Source organism: Mustelus asterias, chromosome 15 (genome assembly GCF_964213995.1).
Source record: "Mustelus asterias chromosome 15, sMusAst1.hap1.1, whole genome shotgun sequence".
NCBI classification, from domain to species: domain Eukaryota; kingdom Metazoa; phylum Chordata; class Chondrichthyes; order Carcharhiniformes; family Triakidae; genus Mustelus; species Mustelus asterias.
Genome location: NC_135815.1, coordinates 4527017 through 4548213, shown reverse-complemented (window position 1 = coordinate 4548213; position 21197 = coordinate 4527017). Strand labels below are relative to the sequence as shown.

General features: G+C 46.5%; 1 protein-coding gene across 2 annotated transcripts in view; it reads left to right on the top strand.

Moving 5' to 3' along the window:
* Positions 1-1723: 1723 nt before the first annotated feature.
* The window catches only part of LOC144504284 (myc target protein 1 homolog), a 21550-nt gene continuing 2076 nt past the window's right edge, over positions 1724-21197 (top strand). Inside the window, exons 1-2 of one of the 2 annotated variants that reach the window (XR_013499610.1) lie at positions 1724-1920; positions 16427-18665. Coding sequence is in view for 1 of the 2 variants with exons in the window: in XM_078229388.1 (XP_078085514.1) it covers positions 1860-1920; positions 16427-16956 (591 nt within the window). In the remaining variant the exon portion in view is untranslated. Of the gene's footprint in view, positions 1921-16426; positions 21192-21197 lie in introns of those variants that run through there. The other variant, XM_078229388.1, reaches the window with a different exon arrangement.

Sequence of the window (21197 nt, the reverse complement as noted above, 5' to 3'; positions counted from 1 at the left end):
CTCTGGGCACATTGAACGATGCGAGTTTGGTGTGGAAGTTTTACCAAATTTCAGTGCTTGCCTCCATTTAGGTTGGTCAGCTCCAGGACTTCCATCCCTGTCCCACTCCCACCCAGAAAGGTCGTCTACAATGCAGACATTTGTAAGGCTTTTTGTTTGGGTGTTTTAGTATCTTTTATACAGACCAGCTTGACATTTGCCCTGAGATAGTCCCCCCTGAGTGCATCTGCCAGGGGATTCTGTAATCATCCAAGGGGTTGCGGGAGATATTAGTCACAGAGCTCGTAAGCAAAGAGCTTCTGTCTGCAGAAAACGCTAAATGCAGCATCTGTAAACATGGACAAAGTGTGTCATAACGTTTAAGAAACATTTAGATGAGCACTGAAATGCCATAGCATACAAGGCTACAGACCAAGTGCTGGAAAATGGGGTTAGAATAGATAGGTGTTTGCTGGCCAGTACAGAAATCTGGGCCCAAGGGCCTCTTCCTGTGTTGTAAAACTCTATGACCCTATGACAAAGAATAGAAATTCCTGATAATTTGGTTTGCATATTAATTGAATTCTTTGTTTAAATTTTTAAAAATTCATACAAATACAAATATAGCAGCAGAAAGAGATCATTGGGCTCCTTGGGTTTGTTAGGGATCGAGTTTGCTCATGACTGATCTGTACCCCATTTCCATTTACCCTGATGCCCTCACACGACAAGAGTCTGCCAATCTCAATTTTGAATAGCTTCAGTGACTCCCCACAACCTATTGGAGGTGGGAGTGGGACGTCCAGATCTCCACTATCTTTTGCTCCCTGATATCACTCCTATAAAATATATATATATAAAATATCAATTTTAATTTTAAAATTGCTCCTCTATGTTCCAGGTGTCCCCACACCAGAGAAAATAAATGCTCTGTATCTAATCCATCAAAACCTTCGATCATTTTAAGCACATTCATTGGATCATCAGCCTTCTAAACTCAGGGGAACACAAAGCAAATTTATGCAGATGTTCATCGAATCCCGCAAGAAACAGGCCCTTTGGCCCATCATATCCATGCCAGCCCTTTTAATGTGCCATCCAATTAGTCTTAACCCCCAGCCCATTCCCCTTAACTGTACACAGCCTTGGCATCATTCTGATGATCTAAAAATAATCCACCGATTGGGTTCAAAATATTCCACAGCTCAGAAGAAGAGAGTTTGAGTTATTCATTTAAAAATAGCAACAAATTTCATTTTTTAATTCTTTCAGTTCCTGCTATTCAGTCCTGGAAATACTGCTCCTCCCCCCAAGGCTGCCCTGTGCTATAGGTAGAAGTAGAAGTCATTTTCCACGACCTCACCCAAGCGGTTATCTGGCTATTAATCGTCTCATTCTAAAGCAGAATAATCAGGAACATTTACCGTAGCCACCCAAGGCAAGCAGGTGCCCTAAAGTTTATTTTCTCAACAGTGAAAGAAACTTTACTGAAGTGTCTTTACCCCTGCCCACCCCCCGCCCCCCCACCCACCTTCCCGCCCCCCCCCCCCCCCCCCCCCCCACCCCGCCTCCCCCTCTTCCTTTGTTTCGACAAGTTCATTAATTTCTATTAGAGGAAATGATAGTGAGGAAATGGCCACATTCTCCGAGGGCGTTGTTTCATGCTGATAAGGGGAGTCGTTTCTAATTTGAGTACAAAAGGAGGAAGACCAACCACAGCAGAGTTTCCAACCCAACAAACAGCCCAGTTTTTCTTCCTGAGAAAGAGGAACATTTTTTTCTCCTTGCCGAGAGGAGACTTCACACCGTTGCCTCTTCCTTTCAACTCGGTGAGCCGAGACCTCAGACTGTCCAGGGATATTCATTCTGCGGCCACCACCATGGGCAGTAACAACACTGCAAAGTATTCATTGACCGACAATTTACCTGACAACTTTTTCGGTAAGTTACATGCAAATTACCCACTGGGATTGGAATCAAATGTAAAGAATTGCACTTTCTTTTGATTTCAGCTAAATTGTGGGGCTTCTGCAGATCATTCTTTGTTCCCCATTATTTACCCTTTCCTCCATCTCACATTCAGATACGGTCTCCTTCCAGTCTATCTCTTTCTTATATTCTCCCACTTCCTTTTTTTCTCTCATTCTTTCATTCATTCTCTTGCTCTCTCTCTCTCTCTCTCTCTATTTTTCGCACACTCTATTTTGTTACTCTACAACATCCTCTTTCATTTAATTATACTCCACTGTATCCTCTTGGTTACTCTGCTCCTCTCTCTCATTTTTCATTCAGCCTCTGTGTTTACTCAGTATCTCATTCACTTCCATTATCGCAATTTCATTCTTGGTCACCCTCCCCTTTCTCTTCCTGTGTCTTGCACACTCATTTTTCATTCACCCTACCTCTTCCACTCTTTCTGCCTCTATTCGTTTTTCTCTGTCTCTCACTCATGTTCTCGCTGTGCCATTTCAGCTATCATCCATCTAGAAGATCTGAAATGAGCTTCTCCAGTCCTGAATATTTCAATGTTCTAATAGTCTCTAATGTGTTTGCATTTTTCTCCCTCTGTTTCTATGCCATGGTATCTCTCACTTCCCTTTTCTCATTAATTTGGCTTTCACTCCTTACCACTCACATATTCTGTTACACACTCTCTGTCTCTCACACTCTACACTCTCACACTCGACACTCTCACACACTCTCTCTCACAGACTCCGCACACTCTCGCATTCTCTCTCACTCACACACTCTCACACTTAGTTGCACTCTCTCTCTCTCGTGGCCGGTATTTTACTGTCCCGCCCGCCACGGGAATCGGAGCGAGCCAAGGGGCAGAGCGTGGAAAGATCCGTTGATCTCGGGTGGGATTTTACGGTTTTGGGGCAAACGAGGCCATAAAACCTGCCCACTCTCTTTCTCTCACACACTCTCACATTCTCTTCCTCTCACTCTAAATTAAATTCTTGATGAAGTGTGAAGTAAGTGATTTGTGCACTGATCACAGACATCTTGAGTGGTACAGCGCCAAGATCAAATTCCCGAAAGGGGCTTTGCAAGAACAATTTAAATCTATTGCTTTTTATCTAAATTGGATCTGGAATCAAAGCATAAAAAGCCTGTTAAAATTTAAAAATGATGGCACAATTTTGACATTTCATTTAATGTCCAATTCCAGATTTATCTTTGTACTTATTTGATTGTTGACTTTAATTTAACTTCAAGCCCCATTCCACAGCTTGACTTCTGATTTGAAAGAGCGGCCAGGGAGCAGTATCCCAGCACCCGAGGTTGTAAAAGCCTGGGTCGAGCCTGCCATCACAGGACCCCTAAAGCCCTCAGCCGATTCAATGGTCGTCAGGCTGTTAATTGGCTCTATCTAAGAGGAACTCTCACCTGCAGAAGCTGCCAGCCAATCAGATGGCTTGCAGCTCTCCAGTCCGAGCACTGCCACCAGGAGTGATGGCTACTGCTGGAACTGCAGCCAATCCAACATGAGGCTGGGACCAGGTACTGAGGTGTGTGGAGGGAGTTTCAGGGGTCAAGCAGGCAGGCTCCAGCGAGAGGGATGAGGGTCTGCCTTCGGAGGTGTGGGGGGTAATCGAATGGACATTGTGGAGGGATCTCCACTGGGCGCAGGGGGCCTGAACAGGAGGGACCAAATCCCAGCCCATAACCCGGCTATCAGGATTCATCTCACGGTCTTGCCATGTGGTGTGGACCCTCACCCACCGCTGGCAAATACTGGGGCTGGGGGTGAGGGTGAGAAAAGAAAATTTGAGCCAATAATTTTTTGCCATATGTCTCTTTCTTAAAGGGATAATGTAACAACGTCCTTTTGTCCATGTGCCAAATTTGAATCAAAAGTGTGTTATGCCATGGTGGACTTGAAACCATTGGCCATTAGAATGTGACTAGAACCAAAATCCATTCTTCCACACCTCTACCACACCCCTCCCCCACCCACACTCCCACACCCCTTCCCGCCCAAACTCCCACACCCCTCCCCCACCCACACTCCCCCCACCCTTCCCCCATCCACACTCTTGCACCCCTCCCCCGCCAAACTCCCACACCCCTCCCCAACACACACTCCCACTCCCCTCCCCACCCACACTACCCCAGCCCCTTCCCCCCAGTAACCCTGACCAAGGAGCCTTTAATTGTAAGGAGACAATAATACATTTCCTGGGGGATCTTGTAGCAATTTATTGATCTGGAAGTAAATATAAGAATTTAATCCAGATCACAGGGATCTGAAAAAGCCACGCTAATTTCTTCATAATTCAAACTTATTTTTTGAAAGTCACAGAAATGCACCTTACTCAGGTTCTTATGGGTCAGACAAGGATCCCTTCTTTCAGGGCAGAATCAAACAGGCTGTGTCACCTCTCAAATACATTCTTCTGATGGTTCAGTCAACAGGAGAAATTTGTTTTTAAAAACCAGGATCTGTGGGATCTGGAATGTCCCAGGGGACAGAGATTCTGGTTGCAGAAACTCAAACAGGTAGCCCAGGCTGAATTGGATTAGTATTGAGGGAGTGTCGCACTGTGAGACGGTCAGTACTGAGGGAGTGCCGCTCTGTGAGACAGTCAGTACTGAGGGAGTGCCGCACTGTCAGAGGGTCAGTGCTGAGGGAGTGCCGCACTGTGAGAGGGTCAGTACTGAGGGAGTGTCGCACTGTCAGAGGGTCAGTGCTGAGGGAGTGCCGCACTGTGAGAGGGTCAGTACTGAGGGAGTGCTGCACTGTCAGAGGGTCAGTACTGCAGGAGTCCTGCAGTGTCAGAGAGTCAGTGCTGAGGGAGCGCTGCACTGTCAGAGGGCCAGTACTGAGAGAGTGCCACACTGTCAGAGGGCCAGTGCTGAGGAAATGCTGCACTGTCAGAGGGCCAGTACTGAGGGAGTGCTGCACTGCCAGAGGATCAGTACTGTGGGAGAGCAGCAGTGTCAGAGGGTCAGTACTGAGGGAGTGCCGCACTGCCAGAGGTTCAGTACTGAGGGAGTGCTGCACTGTCAGAGGTTCAGTACTGAGGAAGTGCCGCACTGCCAGAGGATCAGTACTGAGGGAGTGCTGCACTGTCAGAGGGTCAGTACTGAGGGAGTGCTGCACTGCCAGAGGATCAGTACTGTGGGAGAGCAGCAGTGTCAGAGGGTCAGTACTGAGAGAGTGCCGCACTGCCAGTGGTTCAGTACTGAGGGAGTGCTGCACTGTCAGAGGTTCAGTACTGAGGGAGTGCCGCACTGCCAGAGGATCAGTACTGAGGGAGTGCTGCACTGTCGGAGGGTCAGTACTGAGGGAGTGCCGCACTGCCAGAGGTTCAGTACTGAGGGAGTGCCGCACTGCCAGAGGTTCAGTACTGAGGGAGTGCTGCACTGTCAGAGGTTCAGTACTGAGGGAGTGCTGCACTGTCAGAGATGCTGTCTTTCCAAATGAGGCATTAGACCAGGATGCCCTTTGTCAGTTCAATTGAATGAAAAAGATTTCACCTAAAAGGTCTATATCAGGGATATCTTGACCAATCCTCTTCTTTAACCAAAGTGATCCAGATCTTTATCTGTCCGACGCCCCAGTCCAGTATTTATCCAGCATTCAATATCATTCAAACAAATATCTTCATTCTCTCATTGCTGTTTGTGGGATCTTGCTGTGGTGCAAATTTTCTGCCAAGTTTCCTACATTGCAACAGTGACAAACATTGTAAAAGCGATGAGTTGTGAAGCACTGTGAGTCTGTGGAAATGCAGGTCTTTGCTATAAAGGTCAGTGCAGAAGCTGCATGGGAATGCCTCGCACTGAAGAGGGGCAAAGTGTCTGTCTCCCAATCACAGAAACATTGTATGGTTCAATGTCAGGAACACTCTCATAAATAAAATGTGAGGGCAGCAATATCTGCCAAGCAATAAAACTTGCAAGTGTCACAGAGAACAATCTGGAGGGGTGAAGGTTTGGTGGAAAGGCTACACAAGAGCTTTGTATCAACAGGAAACAGGGTGTTTAAAGGAATTTGTTCAGCAGTTGTAATCAGAGAAAATGGTTGTTCCATTCGCCACTCACTCCAGCATTACATTAACACGGGCTTGCTGGGCCATCCACTGCAGCATTAGAAGGTAGCCCAGGGATGAAAGATGTCACACAAGCTTGCTAAATGCTGGTTTCCTTGTTAACTACCTGGTTCAGCTGAAAGCATACTCCCCTCCGAGTCTAAAGGATATTGGTTTACCTGCTGTTCACCAGATTGTGCATAGAATCCAGGTCCGCCCTTTGCCAGCTGAATGCTGGAGGTGCTATGCTCTACAGGTTAGAGGTTAAACTGAGGCCCTCTCTTTACAATCAAGTATTTGAAAAAGAGCAGGAAGATAATCCTCGGTGTGTCCTGCCCGAGCATTCTTCCCTTAAATAACATTGGCAGAAACCCAGGTGACCTCAGAACACTGCTGTTTATCAGGTCTTGTTGCTGACAGAATGGCTGCTGGGTATCTTTAGAAAGAAAGAAACCCTACAGTACAGAAAGAGGCCATTTGGCCCATCGAGCCTGCACCGACCACAATCCCACCCAGGCCCTACCCCCATATCCCTACATATTTACCCACTAATCTACGCATCCCAGGTCACCAAGGGCAATTTTTAGCATGGCCAATCAACCTAACCCGCATATCTTTGGACTGTGGGAGGAAACCGGAGCACCCGGAGGAAACCCACGCAGACATGAGGAGAATGTGTAAACTCCACACAGACAGTGACCCGAGCCGGGAATCGAACCCAGGTCCCTGGAGCTGTAAGGCAGCAGTGCTAACCACTGTGCTACCGTGCTGCCCCTAACATCTTGCCATAACATAGGATGGCATGGTGGCACAGTGGTTAGCACTGCTGCCTCTCAGCACCAGGGACCCGAGTTCGATTCCCGGCTTGGGTCACTGTTTGTGCAGAGTCTGCATATTCTCCCCGCGTCTGCGTGGATTTCCTCCGGGTGCTCCGGTTTCCTCCCACAGTCCAAAGATGTGCAGGTTAGGTCGATTGGCCATGCTAAAATTGCCCCTTAGTGTCCCGGGATGCATAGGTTAGAGGGATTAGCGGGGTAAATATGATGGGGGATAGGCCTGGGTGTGATTGTTGTCAGTGCCGATCAATGGGCCGAATGGCCTCTTTCTGTGCTATAGGGATTCTATGATTCTATGAAGAATGTTAATCTATTACACAAAGCTTTTTGACTCCGATTAATTGGTTTTCTTAAACTAATACCAGCCAAAAAGTTACAGAAGGCTATGTAATAAGATGCATTACCGCGCCTTTCACTTTCAATCTGCAGGGTATTGCACAGGCCAAACATGAAGCAAAAGTTTGTGGCCTGGAGATGCTGGCTCAGGGAACAATCCTGAGGCTGAATACACAGGGTCAAGACCAACCTGATATTGGGCCACATTTACTGAAATGGTGAGATGCAGGTGACAGCAAGGGCCTTGAAACTTCTCACAACCATCGTTCTTTTGATTACCATCCCCCCTCCCACTCACCCGCCCCCAGTCCTCTCCCTCACTTTCTCATGACCTTTTCCACTCCCATCTGATTACTCCCCATTCTCCCAATTCTCTCCCATCATTCCCTATCGTCCCACTCCCTCCCAATCGTTTTCCCATTTTCCTGACCACTCTCCCAGGACCTACCCGCTCTCAAAGTTGAGGCTGTGAGGATGAGGAGGGAGGCAGCAGCGTTGTAACTAACTAGATGAGGGAACTAAATGTAATATCTCGAAATTTGCAGATGATGCTAAGCTGGGTGGGAGGGTGAGCTGTGAGGAGGATGCTGAGAAGCTGGTATCCCCAACTTCCCCCTGAACATCAGACCCCTTGCCCCCTGATACTCCACCCACACAGTCAATGCAAGCACCCACTCCTTCCCCCCCACCCCCCCCCCATCCCAAATGGCCATGTTGGCACTGCCAGGTTAGCATGGGGTGTATAGATGATGAAAGATGAGTATCGTCCCCTCCCCCCTCCCCCCCACCCCGGGGGATCCCCACAACAGGTTCATGACAGGTCTAGATGAACCCATTGCAACCCACGCCGACATGAAGTGTGAATATAGGGTGGGGGTTAATATACAGTGAGGGGGCAGATTAATAATATTTCAATCCATTTAAATGTATTTAAATTAGGTTTGTACCCACAATGGGCATGAACCTGATTACACGCCGACATGGGACGGCGAAAATGGGAATCTCGCTGATCTTGTGATCTTGCTGGTGAGATTTGCAACTTCTGTCTTTCACCAGACATTGAGCCCCACTGTCGATCCTGCGGACAGCGACCACGGGCTCAAAGTCCCACCCACAGAGTAAACACTTTGAGTCCATATGTCTGGTGTTCCTTCGCTCACAAGCATGACTCCAATCTTCCTGTCACATGTCAATTCAACTCAGCATCTTGCTCTCATGCCCACATTTCAGTCCTTGACCTGCTAAAGTGTTCCAATGAAGCTCAATATAAACATGGAGAATAGCACCTCTTCTTCCAATTAAGCATTTTACACCTTCTAGGTTCAACATTGAGTTCAACAACTTCAGACCATGATAATTTGATCATTCGGATTTTTTGTTTCCCTCAGAGAACCAGTCTGTAGTTTGTTCTTATGTTTTGCTTTCACAGAGCGCTGACACTTGTTCTGCTATTAACACAATCTGCTATCTAACATTTATGCCGCTGTTCGCACCTTCTTTAGTCTTTAACACTAACCATTAACACTCCCTTTGTCTCATGTCTATTAATCTTTCTCAAATCTCTCCTGAGCTCCCACCTATCGTTGAACTCCTGTTTTGCTCCACCTGCCCCACACCCTCTTGAACAATATGAAATCCATAACATTTCTCCCTCTCTATCGCTCTGAAGAAGAGTCACACGGACTCGAAACATTAACTCTGTTTCTCTCTCCACAGCTGCTGCCTGACCTGTTGAGTTTATCCAGCATTTTCTGTTTTAGTTCTAATCTGTTACTCTATTCAAATAGTAATTCACTTAAGAGTCTGTAAAGCTCGGTAATATGCAACACTCTGTTATGCGATTACAGAGACAGGGGGTCAGTGAGGAAGGATTGGAACTCACTGCTCGCAAGAGTGGCATAAGTGGAGATGATCAATAATTTCAAAATGCAATGGGATAGATACCTGAAGGAAATAAACTTTTAGGGGAATGGGGACATAGAGGGGGAATGGAATTGACTGAATTGCTTGACAAAGAGTTGGCATGGACTTGAGTTGCCAAATAGATTCCTTTTGTGGTGTAATGACTATGTAGCTGGAAATATATAACATAGAAATATGACTTTATATTTTAAGACAAGAAGTAATTAGAATGAACTTTAGCAAATCATAAATGATATCATATGTACCATATAACAATACTAGATATATCTCTGTCCTCAGTTATTTACTGTTCCTTTAAATGTCATCCATCTCCTGGGAATTCACCGCTTTAATTGTAGGCATTAGGTCAGAGGTCATCCTATTAATCAGATGAATAAATATGTCAAACTGAGGGAGCTAAAGGGTGTCAATGTCTTGAGAAAGAAAGAATAAAGAAAAGCGTCGGCACAGCGGCACAGCCGTTAGCATTGCTGCCTCACAGTGCCAGGAACCCGCGTTCAATTCTGGCCTCGGGTCACTGTCTGTGCAGAGTCTGCATGTTCTTCCCGTGTCTGTGTGGGTTTCCTCCAGGTGCTCTAGTTTCCTCCCACAGTCCAAAGATGTGCGGGTTAGGTGGACTGGCCATGGTGAATTGCCTTTTAATCTCAGGGGGATTAGCAGGGTAAATACGTGGAGTTACAGGGATAGGGCATATCCCTGGGTGGGATTGTTGTTGGTGCAGGCTCAATGGGCTGAATGGCCTTCCTCTGCACTGTAGGGATTCTATGAAGAGTCAATTCAAGGTGTAGAATTGTAGAATCCTCATAGAATCCGACAGTGCAGAAGGAGGCCATTTGGCCGATCGAGTCTGCACCAACCACACTCCCACCCAGGCCCTATTCCCATGGCCCCACATATTTACCCTGTTAATCCCCCTTACACTAAGGGTCAATTTAGCATGGCCAATCAATCTAACCCGCACATCTTTGGATGGTGGGAGGAAACCGGAGCACCCGGGGGGAACCCACGCAGACACGGGGAGAATGTGCAAACTCCACACAGACAGTGACCTGAGGCTGGAATTGAACCTGGGTTCCTGGTGCTGTGAGGCTGCTAACCACAGTGCCAACCACTGTGCCACCGTGCCACCCGTTCAGTGTTTCCAAAAGATTTCTTTTTCTCAATCTTTTTGAATGTTTTCATTTTCAATGTCCCGAAACAAACCAACACCATTAGAATTAGCTTTATCCTGTTCAATCAGAGATCCAGATCCAACTCAGAGCAGCTTCAAGGAGATTTGGAATTCATCTTGTAGCTCAGGTGAAGGAGGGATTGTTAAGATTTCATTTAATGTCTGACCTTAGGCTGATGGGATCTGTGCTATCACGGTCCATGGACATACATTCATGTCCTATCCTCATTGCTGTCAAAGACATATCAGATCATTGCCTTCAGAGACTTAGGGCGGGATTTTCTGGATATGCTTGCCCCAAGACTGGAAAATCCCACCCGAGGTCAGCAGACCTTTCATGGTCCTGTCCTGCCTGCTATGATTCCCGTGGCGGGTGGGACGGGAAAATTCCATCCTTAGCCTCAACCCCAGAAAAGTGACATAATGTCCCTGTGTTGACTATTCCCTTTCCAGGTAGAAACCCTTTTGAGTGGGATGGAAATTCAGTGTCAGCATCCGTAAAGACCTCAATCCCAAATTTGAGACTTTCTGGACATAAACACATTTTGGAAAGAACCAGGGGAGAGAGTGAGATGTTATCTCATCCAGCTGGATTGAATTAAGAATATAGTGGGGCAAATGGCCCCTTTCTGCACTGTAGGGTTTCTATATTAAAAAGATAATCAGGAGCAGGAGTGGGCCTTTCGGCCCCTCGGCTCTGCTCTGCCATTCAATAAGTTCATGGCAGACCTTCGACCTCCATTGCACATTTCCACCCTATCCTCATGTTCCTTGGTGTCCAAAAGTGATTCTCAAATATTGACCAAGCAACAAAACAGGAAGAAGTGTTCAGGTCAGGATGGTGTGTGACTTGGAGAACTCCCATAGTACCCTTGTTTTTGGTGTGGCAGAGGTTCCAGGGGGAGGTGCAGTTGTACTGACCTTGGAGAGTTGCTGCTATGCACCTTGTAGGTTTAAAGTTTATTTATGAGTGTCACAAGTAGGCTTACATTAACACTGCAATGAAGTTACTGTGAAAATCCCTAGTTGCCACACTCTGGCACCTGTTTGGGTCAATGCACCTAACCAGCACGTCTTTCGGACTGTGGGAGGAAACCGGAGCACCCGGAAGAAACCCACACAGACACAGGGAGAACGTGCAGACTCAACACAGACAGTGACCCAAGCCCGGAATCGAACCGGGACCCTGGTGCTCTGAAGCAACAGTGCTAACCACTGTGCCACCATGCCGCCCCATCATATTGTGGCCACAGTGTGCTGGCATTGAAAACAATAGGTACGGGGCAGAATCTTATGGCCCCTCTTTCTGGCAGGATGTTTTTAGTCTGCTTACTGCAATGGGGTCATAAAATTCCACCCGTTCAGTCCAGTTGGCAAACAAAAACACATCATGTTATGAATAGCACTGAGTTTATTCTGTGTGATTGTAACTGCTCCCATCCAAATGAGTGGCAAGTGTTCCATCACTCACCTTTAAAAGGAAATTGGATAAGCACCAGGAAGGGAAAAATATTTACAGTGCTGCAGGGAAAGGTCGGGGGGGGGTGAGGCTAGCTGAGCTGCTCGTCCAGAGAGTTGGCACAGGATCAATGGGCTGAATGGCTTTCTCTGCTGTGGCCACTCTATGATCTCACTGCTGACTTGAAGCTAATTGGATAATGGGAAGGCATTGAGGTATCAGGATGTGAACCATTGCAGATGAAGACAACACCTCTCGGCCCCTGAAGCCTAAATTACAGACGTTGATGACTTCAGCCTTTTCCTGTGTTAGTCAAGTGGATTTGTGTTGATAGTGAATTTATCAACAAGACCTTGACTGTCTCTGGAATTTCCTGACATCTGGTGCGTGTACATGGCTGCAGGAAGATGAAATAATGAAACATAGCCACAGTCCAAACATACTAACCGAGCTTGCCGGATTAAAGGAACAATGACTGAACAGAACTTTGTTACTCATCAATTTAACGTGTTGTTTTTTAAAATGTTCTTGCTCAGAGAAAGCTCAGTGAAGAGAATCCACTGTATAAAACAGCACCAAAATGGAAAAAGATCAGACTAGTAACAAGTAGATGTTGTTAACTGCGGCTCAGTAGCACTCCTCCCTCAGAATCATAGATTCACTACAGTGCAGAAGGAGGCCATTCAGCCCATCGAGTTGTTATGAGTTCAGACCCCAGTCCAGAGACTTAAATGCAAAATCTGGGCAAACACTCCAGTGGAGTACTCGGGTGGAGATGTAGTTTTGAGTTAAAATGAGGCTCCACCTGCCCTCCTCAGAAAATGGAAAAGATCTCAGTGACTGGAGAGTGTTCTCCAATACATTAGCCGTGTGTGTGTAATTAGAAATCTCGATGTGACTAATTGCTTTTCTGATTATTTAATTGGTAATGTGATCATGACTGATCTGTTGTGATAATCCTCAACTCCACTTATCCCCACAAGCCTTGATTTTACTAAAAGCAGATCATGTCTCTGGCTAGTCCGAAATCTTGCATCGGCGATGAAAATGCAGCCTAGTGTCTGGTCCTTCCATTCACACTCTGAACCTGTTCTCTCTTACCTACCGATCTCCATGTATCTGAGACTGATTATTCCATGAGGTATATCATTGTGATACTGCACTCTCTCTGACCCACCAGAAGTGGCAGCACCCCATGGTCTATAAAGTGCATCAGATTAGTTCAAAACAAAAGGAAGCATAAAAGCAAAGATCATTTTAAATTTATCATATCTAAGCTAGCTCTATGAAGGAACCTGGGGTGTAATTTTCCAGCCTCGCTCACCCTGAAACTGGAAAATCCTGCCCAAGGCCAATGGACCTTTCCATGGTCCACCCCTCGCCCGCTCTGATTCCCATGGAGGGCGGGACGGTAAAATTCACCCCCTGATCTTTTTCCAAGTCTGGTTTCAGAGCTGGGGAAAGAGTGCACACTCAGTTCCTCTCTCGTATGTTTGAACATCTGACTATTCTCAGGGGATTCGATAAGTTCAGGAGGGCAACAGTAACTTTACAGAGGAACACCCCTCAATGGAGCATTATTTACAAGTATTTTTTTCATGGCACATGGTCATTATTGGGAGATCCGTGCCAATCCCTAAGTGTCCCTTGAGAATTTGGTTGCGAGCCTTCTTCTTGAACAATTGCAGTGCTCCCACATTGAGGTTAGAGAGAGAATTCCCCAATATCGACACAAATGGTAGAAAGGAACAGATACATTGAGGTCAGGATGATGTGTAACTTGAAAAGGAACTTGGAGATAGTGTTTCGATTTGTCTATCTGATAGCATTACTGTTGCTCTGTGATAGGGATCACAAGAGTCTGAATATTCATCAATCCATCACGCAAACCAACCTCCCATCCATTGACTCTGTCTACACTTCCCACTGCCTCAGCAAAGCAGCCAGCTTAATTAAGGACCCCACGCACCCTGAACATTCTCTCTTCCACCTTCTTCCTTCGGGAAAAAGATACAAAAGTCTCAGGTCACGTATCAACTGGCTCAAGAACAGCTTCTCCCCTGCTGCCAAAGACTTTTGAATTTGACTTACCTTGCATTAAGTTGATCTTTCTCTACACCTAGCTATGACTGTAACATTACATTCTGCACTCACTTGTTTCCTTCTCTATGAATGGTATGTTTTGTCTGTATAGCGCGCAAGAAACAATACTTTTCACTGTATGTTAATACATGTGACAATAATAAATCAAATCAAATAAAATCAAATCAAATATTCGCTCCAAAAATTGACCAAAGGTAACCCTGCAGGGTAATGATCTGCCAATGAAAGGTCATCCACTTGAAAGCTTAATTATTTTTCTTTCTCTACAGCCTGTTTTGTGTTACCGAAGGTTGATAGGAAAGATGGTGGAACAATGGCACTGTCACTGGATAGTAATTCAGATGTTGTGGTTATCACTCTGGTGACACAAGTTCAAATTCATGGCAGCTGGTGGCATTTATTTTGAATTAATAAAATCTGGAATTAAAAGCTAGTCTCAGTAATGACAACTATGAAACTATCATCAATTGTTGTTAAAAACTGATGTGGTTCACTAATGCCCTTCAGAGAAAGGAATCTGCCATCCTTAAATAGTCTGGCCTGAGTGACTCCAGACCCACAGCAATGTGGCTGACTCGTAATGGCCCAGCGAGCTACTCAGTTCACTGGCAGTTAGGGATAGGCCACAAATGAGGGATGACTTACATCTGCTCCGAATTTGTATGCTAGCATTACCAGTAATGCCCACATCTTAGAAAGGAATAAAGAAAGGCTATGGAATCAAGGTGCATTGAATTGAGACAGTGATGATCTAAAGGAATGGGAGGATAGGTTTGAGGGGCTGGATGGCCTACTCCTATTTTCGAGTCTTGCAAGCGTCATTGTTTTTCCTGTTCCCCCTACCCCACGACGATGTCTGACCCTTACGGGACCAGAAAAGGCTGGCCCTTTGTGCATAACCCACTAACTCATTTTCACTCACACGTAACCCTCTCATCTCTGAGTCAGAAGTCTGCAGCTGTCTGTAAGATTGTGACTCCACTTCCAAAGTGATCTTTGACTGTGATGAGCTATTGAGTTCATGGAAATCTTTATATAAGTACAAGTTATTTCTTGCATTTAAAATTCAAATGTAGACAATAACTTCAATCACATGTAGTTGAGTAACGCATACTTAAAGTTGTGGGTAGCAGTGTCTCTGAGTCAGTATAGGTTTATATTCTACTCCAAAGACCCGAGTACCAAATCCAAGCTGACAAAGTCCAGTACTGAGGGAGAGTTGCACAGGTGGAGGTGCCATCTCATATCAGTGAGATATTAAACTGCCACCCCATTGGCCCTCTCAAATGGATGTAAAAGATCCCAAGGTTCCTCTGGAAGAAGAGCAGGGGAGTTCTCCCCTGTGTTCTGGCCAATATTTATCCTTAACTAACATCGCTTTAAAGACCAGCTAGCTGGTCGCATTGCTGTTTGTGGGAGCTTGCTGTGAGCAAATCGGTTGTTGCATTTCCTACATTGCAAAAGTGGAATTCAATGCCTCACCTTCCCAGAGGTGAGCTGGGACTCAGGAGAACTGTGCACTCGGATTGGAGAGTGTGGAATGGTGATCCCACTGCATTCCTGCCCACCGCCCGTTGATTATATCTGGGATGGCAAGGCATGTGTCCGGTCTCCCTGTGCCTGTCTGATTTTCCTGTGGCTTTCTGGAGTGGAGGGGGGGGGGGGGGTGGGGGGGGGGATTAGGGGGGTTGTGGGGTGTTGTTGGGGAGGGGATGTTGCTGGGGTGGGGGGTGTTTTTGGGGTGGGGGGAGTTGTTGGGGTGGGGGGTGTTTTTGGGGTGGGGGGAGTTGTTGGGGTGGGGGTATAGTTGGGGAGGGGGTGTTATTGGGGTGGGGGGTGTTGTTGGGGTGGGGGGAATTGCTGGGGTGGGGGGAGTTGCTGGGGTGGGGGGGGGTGTTGTTGGGGTGGGGGTATAGTTGGGGAGAGGGTGTTGTTGGGGTGGGGGGTGTTGTTGGGGTGGGGGGAATTGCTGGGGTGGGGGGGGTTAGGGGGGTTATGGGGTGTTGTTGGGGAGGGGATGTTGCTGGGGTGGGGGGTGTTTTTGGGGTGGGGGGAGTTGTTGGGGTGGGGGGTGTTTTTGGGGTGGGGGGAGTTGTTGGGGTGGGGGTATAGTTGGGGAGGGGGTGTTATTGGGGTGGGGGGTGTTGGGGTGGGGGGAATTGCTGGGGTGGGGGGAGTTGCTGGGGTGGGGGGGTGTTGTTGGGGTGGGGGTATCGTTGGGGAGGGGGTGTTGTTGGGGTGGGGGTTGTTGTTGCAATGGGGGGGAGTTGCTGGGGTGGGGGGAGTTGTTGCCAGCCTGTGATGGCTGGCATCTCTCAGGGGTAAGAATTTCATCCTACTTGGGATGTATTCAGTGAGAGGCATGATGCTGTCTGGCTGCCTGCTTGGTTACCTCAGAACAGTGTCAAACCTGTGGAAATACACCCTATTGGGACCCATGTCACCTCCATTAAATTCTGCCTTCCACCTCAAAGCAGCTTCTGTGCCTGTAAAATTCTTTGAGATGTCCTGAAGTTATGAAAGTTGCCTTGGAATTGTCTTTCTGACTGGTGATATTTTCTTTTTTTTTCTGGTTTAGCGGGTGTTATCCTGTCCTTCTCCTTATCCATTGGAATTGGCATCATTATTGGTGCGTTTGTCTGGATCCTCTTCACCTGCCTGGCTCGCAGGAAGCAGGCCAGTGCTTCCATCTCACCGGCCATCAACCATCGAAACCGATCCTCAACTCACAACATCATGCTCACCAGGACCGGTTTCTACCGCAGCAACAGCTACGATAGGCACGGTGACAGCAACCTTGCCTTGGCCAGCACACTGGCCTTCCAACGGCAGGCTTCCCAGGACCAATCTGACACCTATGGGAGGAAATCCACTTTCAGAGCCTCCACCTTCCATCCTTTCGCCGAAACACCCTTAGCAGATGGACTGGACGGGATACAATCCTCCTCCGGCTTGCTTGGCACCGACACCTCGTCCACGCTCAACTGCAGCCTGGGCTACCAGGAGCAGCACTGGTCAGAGAGCCGGCACTACGATTGCCATTCATCTCAGACCCCGCCACCTGCCTATGAGTTTGTGATGGAACCCAGCAAAGAGACTCTCGCATGATGTCCTGCTGCTCTAATTCTCAGGAGCAGCAAGCACCAGCCTCGATGGATTCACAGTGCATGTAATTTAATACTGAGATTTTGACTGGGAATGGTTGGAAAATATCCTGGCTGTGGGAAAGCACACAGCACATGTTGTTCAGAATCCTGAAGTATCTAGAGTGGATAGAAATAAATTGTTTCCATTGGCTGAAGGAGCTAGGTTTAAGGAAAAAAATACAACAGCTGCATGAGGAAAACCTTTTTTTTGTAATAAATGAAAGAAGTGGCTAGGATCTGGAAGGCACTGCCTAAAAGGATGGTTGAAGCTTTCAAAATTTCAGCAATTGAAAAGGAATTGGATATACACTTGAAGAGAAAATATTTACAGAGCTTTGAGCAAAGGGTGAAGGAATGAGACTGACAGAGTTCTTGCAACAGAGAACTGGCATGAACTCAGTGGGCTGAATGGCCTACTTCTGTGCTGTAAAATGTATATGGTTCTACGACAAGTATCCTCAAATCAGGTGATTTGAATATTTGCAGTTACAGAAATGACCCAAAGTACTTTTCACCAACTGAGTATGTCTCTAAGCCTGTCACAATTAACGGCGTTTTCTTTTGAAGTCTGATCACGGTTATAATGTGAAAAACACAGCAACCAATCTGCGCACAGCAAGATCCCACAAGTACGATAATGAGCAAATAATCTGGCTTCGTGATGAAGGCTGAGGGAAAAATATTCGGCAGGACACCAGAGTGAGGGGTGGGGTGGGGGGAGAGAGAGTTCTCTGCCCTTCTGCCAATAAATAGTGCATGGGATTTTTTTACACGCACTTGAGATGGCAGACGGAAAGACAGTGTCCCTGACAGTGCAGTAGTCCCTCAGTGCCAATGCTTTGTCCAATCTTTCTTTCTGGCACTCAGCCCAATTTTGCACTTGGTACATTTCTAATTGCTGCATCCAGGCAGTTTGCAGCATTGCACTGGATATCATTATAAATACGGAGCCTACGATAGAACACACTCTCGGTGGATGATGCAAAGATTAAATACACTTGCGACCCAGCTCAAATTTACTGAAGGAAAGTCTCCCTCTGCTGGTAATTAGATTCAAACTGAGACAGACGATGGCATCCCCACCATGTGAGCTTGCAACCCACACAGTTCGACAGACAGGATGACTGGTGTAGAAACATGTTTTGACTGCTGCACTGACGGGCATTCTTTTTAAGCTTTGGAGTTTACGGCTAGTGGTTGGGTGGTGTAGAGCAAGCTCACTCTGCCCTTGGTTCTCTGAAGACAGAGATTAATTTGAATGGCTCTACCAAAGAGTTAATATCGACAGAATGGACTGAACGGCCTCCTTCTGTGCCTCCGTCACTCTATAAAACACCTGACCTGGCCATATTTCATGAACGGAGCATTTAACTAGCACCCTCAGTGTGTTTAGCAGTGCAATGTGGAGGAAGCTTTACCCTGCATATAATCCATGTTGTAACCCTAACCTCAATCCAGTCAATAATGTTTTGTTAAAAACCAATAGGGCATTGTAGATGGAGTTTTCCTCCATATCCAATCCATGGATAATACTCATTGCTGAAAACTTGTGGGAAAAGCTCCTGCAGCCGGCATGAACACTCAAAACCCACCCGAAATCTGGAGCTGACAATAGAATACTAAACCTTTGTCGAACCACTAAAGCGAATGTTCCTCACTCACAGGAAACAGGTAAATGCCATTGAGGTGACCATTTAAAGTCTGAGATTGCGAGTCTGTCCATTATATTGGCATCTTTCTGACTAATCAAAACTGCTAAAATAAAGGGGGTGACAGTGGATTAGAGAGCACACAGGAGAGGGGGCGATGCAAAAATCATCGCACTATACAAAAACAAATGTGATAGGAGGTGTGGACATTTCACTCTTTAGCATCATGGCGATACCCAGACCCACAATACAGTTTCTATGTTGGCAGATCTACTGTGGACATGACCTTCCCCATATGCCAGCTACAAGAGAAGTGCGGGGAAAAGGTTATTTACTCTCATAGATCTCACTAATGTTTCAAGGCCGTCAGCAGAGCAGGACTGTACAGGATTTGGGGGGAAAGTGACTGTCCGCCAAAGCTCTTCAATCTCTTCCTCTCCTTCCATGACAACAGGCACTGCACAGTGTGATTAATGCCTCCATTTCTGACAGGCTCAGGGTGAAGTATGGAGTGAAACAGGGCTGTGTCCCAGCCCCCCTCCTCTGTCGCCACGCTGCTGACCTTTGCCTTCCCTGCAGATATGGGAGGGGGTCTAACTGCCCACTCGCTCAGAGAACAATCTCTACAATCTATCACGACTGAAAGTAAAGGCAACAAACATACTGCACCCTGATCAGAGGATTCCTCCACATTGGCGATGCCAGAACCTCAGAACCTCACTCTCCTGTCTGTAACTTGTTCTCTGTGGCTGCGGCGGAAGGCGTTTCATTCCCTCCATCCCGGTCACACTAAGTAACACTGCACTGGATGTGGTTAGCAGATTCTGCTCTCTCGGGTACACAGTAAAAGACAACCTGTCCCTTAATGCGGAGCTCAATACTGCATCAGGGAAGCAGTTACCACAAAGGGACCCGGGATCCATTCCAGCCTTGGGTATTTTGTATGTGTAAAGTTTGCATGTTCTCCTTGTGTCTGCGTGAGTTTCCTCTGCGTCTTCCGGTTACCTCCCACAGTCCAAAGATGTGCAATTTGGTGGATTGGCCATGGAAATACATGTGGTAATGGGGATAGGGTGGAGGGGTGGGCCTGGGTGAGATATCCTTTTGGAGAGTTGGTGCAGACTCGATGGGCCAAATAGTCCCTTTCTACACTGTAGGATTCTATAGTTCTATGGCTGATTTATATAAAGGGCATGGGATAATATCTAGCTGATCCCTATGAACCAGGTTGATTTAAAAAGCTTGTGCTCTCAACGCATTGCTGTGAGACATGGACAATTTACTGTTGAGAAAAGAAGCTCAACAATTTCCATCTTTCATGAAGGTATTTCTGGGCAGGAGAAAAATCACAAATGCAGCAGTCTTCTCAAGGGCAGAACCCTCACACTTGTTGGCACTAATCGAACAGAGGTGGCACACCCACAGGATGGAAGATGGAAGACAGTCACATATCCAAGGACTTCATGGTGAGTTCGCTGAGGCCAGGCGACCAGCTGGACGTCCAAAGTTTCACTTCAAGAATACCTGCAGCTGTGACATGAAGGCCTGAGATATCAATGATCGGACCCAGACGTCATTAGCTGGCAACAGGGGAAAATGGCAACATCTTCTGTAGGCTAGTGCGCACCACCCCGATGACTAGTGACTATAGCAGCTTGGCAACTGACACTGACATCGAAAACACAACCCACAATGAGATTAGTAGCTTCATGGGCGGCACTTGTGTTAAAACCTGCCTCTCAATGATTGGCCTCTTCAACTATCGGCAAAGGTGCACCATTGATGACAGCCCGTCTGAAATGGATTGTTTGTCCATCATCTTTAGTGGATGGAAGGATGTCAGAATGGACAGTGGATTGATTGTTTTATTAATTGTGCCCCCATATCAGTAACTTAATCTCAGCCAATTTGTAAATTATGTAATCATCACATCTCTTAAAGGGACCCTCCCTTAAAAAAAAATCTTGAATCTCTTTGGGGCTTTTCACCTCAGATCCTCCCAAAGTGCTTATACAGTTAAATGATTGCTTTTGTATTAATTACCTTTAATTTGCATAATCTTTACTAATTACGTTTTGAATCAATATTGTTGGGCAAATCTTTTCCTACATCGTAACTTCCCACAAACAGCAATGTGATAATTACCAGATAACCTGTTTTATGTGTGTGTATGTTGTTGTTTGAAGGAGAAATGTTGGTCCTTGAACCCTCTTCCTCAAAATAGTGCCTGTGGGATCTTTTACATAGCAGATAGGGCTGCTGTGTTGTTCAAAAGACAGCATCTTCATCATTGCAGCACTCGTCTAGTAGTGCACCAAAACTGATTACACAGCAGTCATTAAGGTATATCATCTTCCTGGTCTATCTTCCTTCAAGAACGGAAGGTGTGGGTCCCATGTCATAGAGAAGATCCTGAAGATAAGTTTCACCACAAGTTTGGTGCTTTTTGGAAAGAACTCACCACAGGTTTTGAAGAGATTGTTTTTGGGAACATCTTGGAATTGTGATTTGCTTGTGAACAAAGACAAATATGAATGTAAACACTTTCATTTCG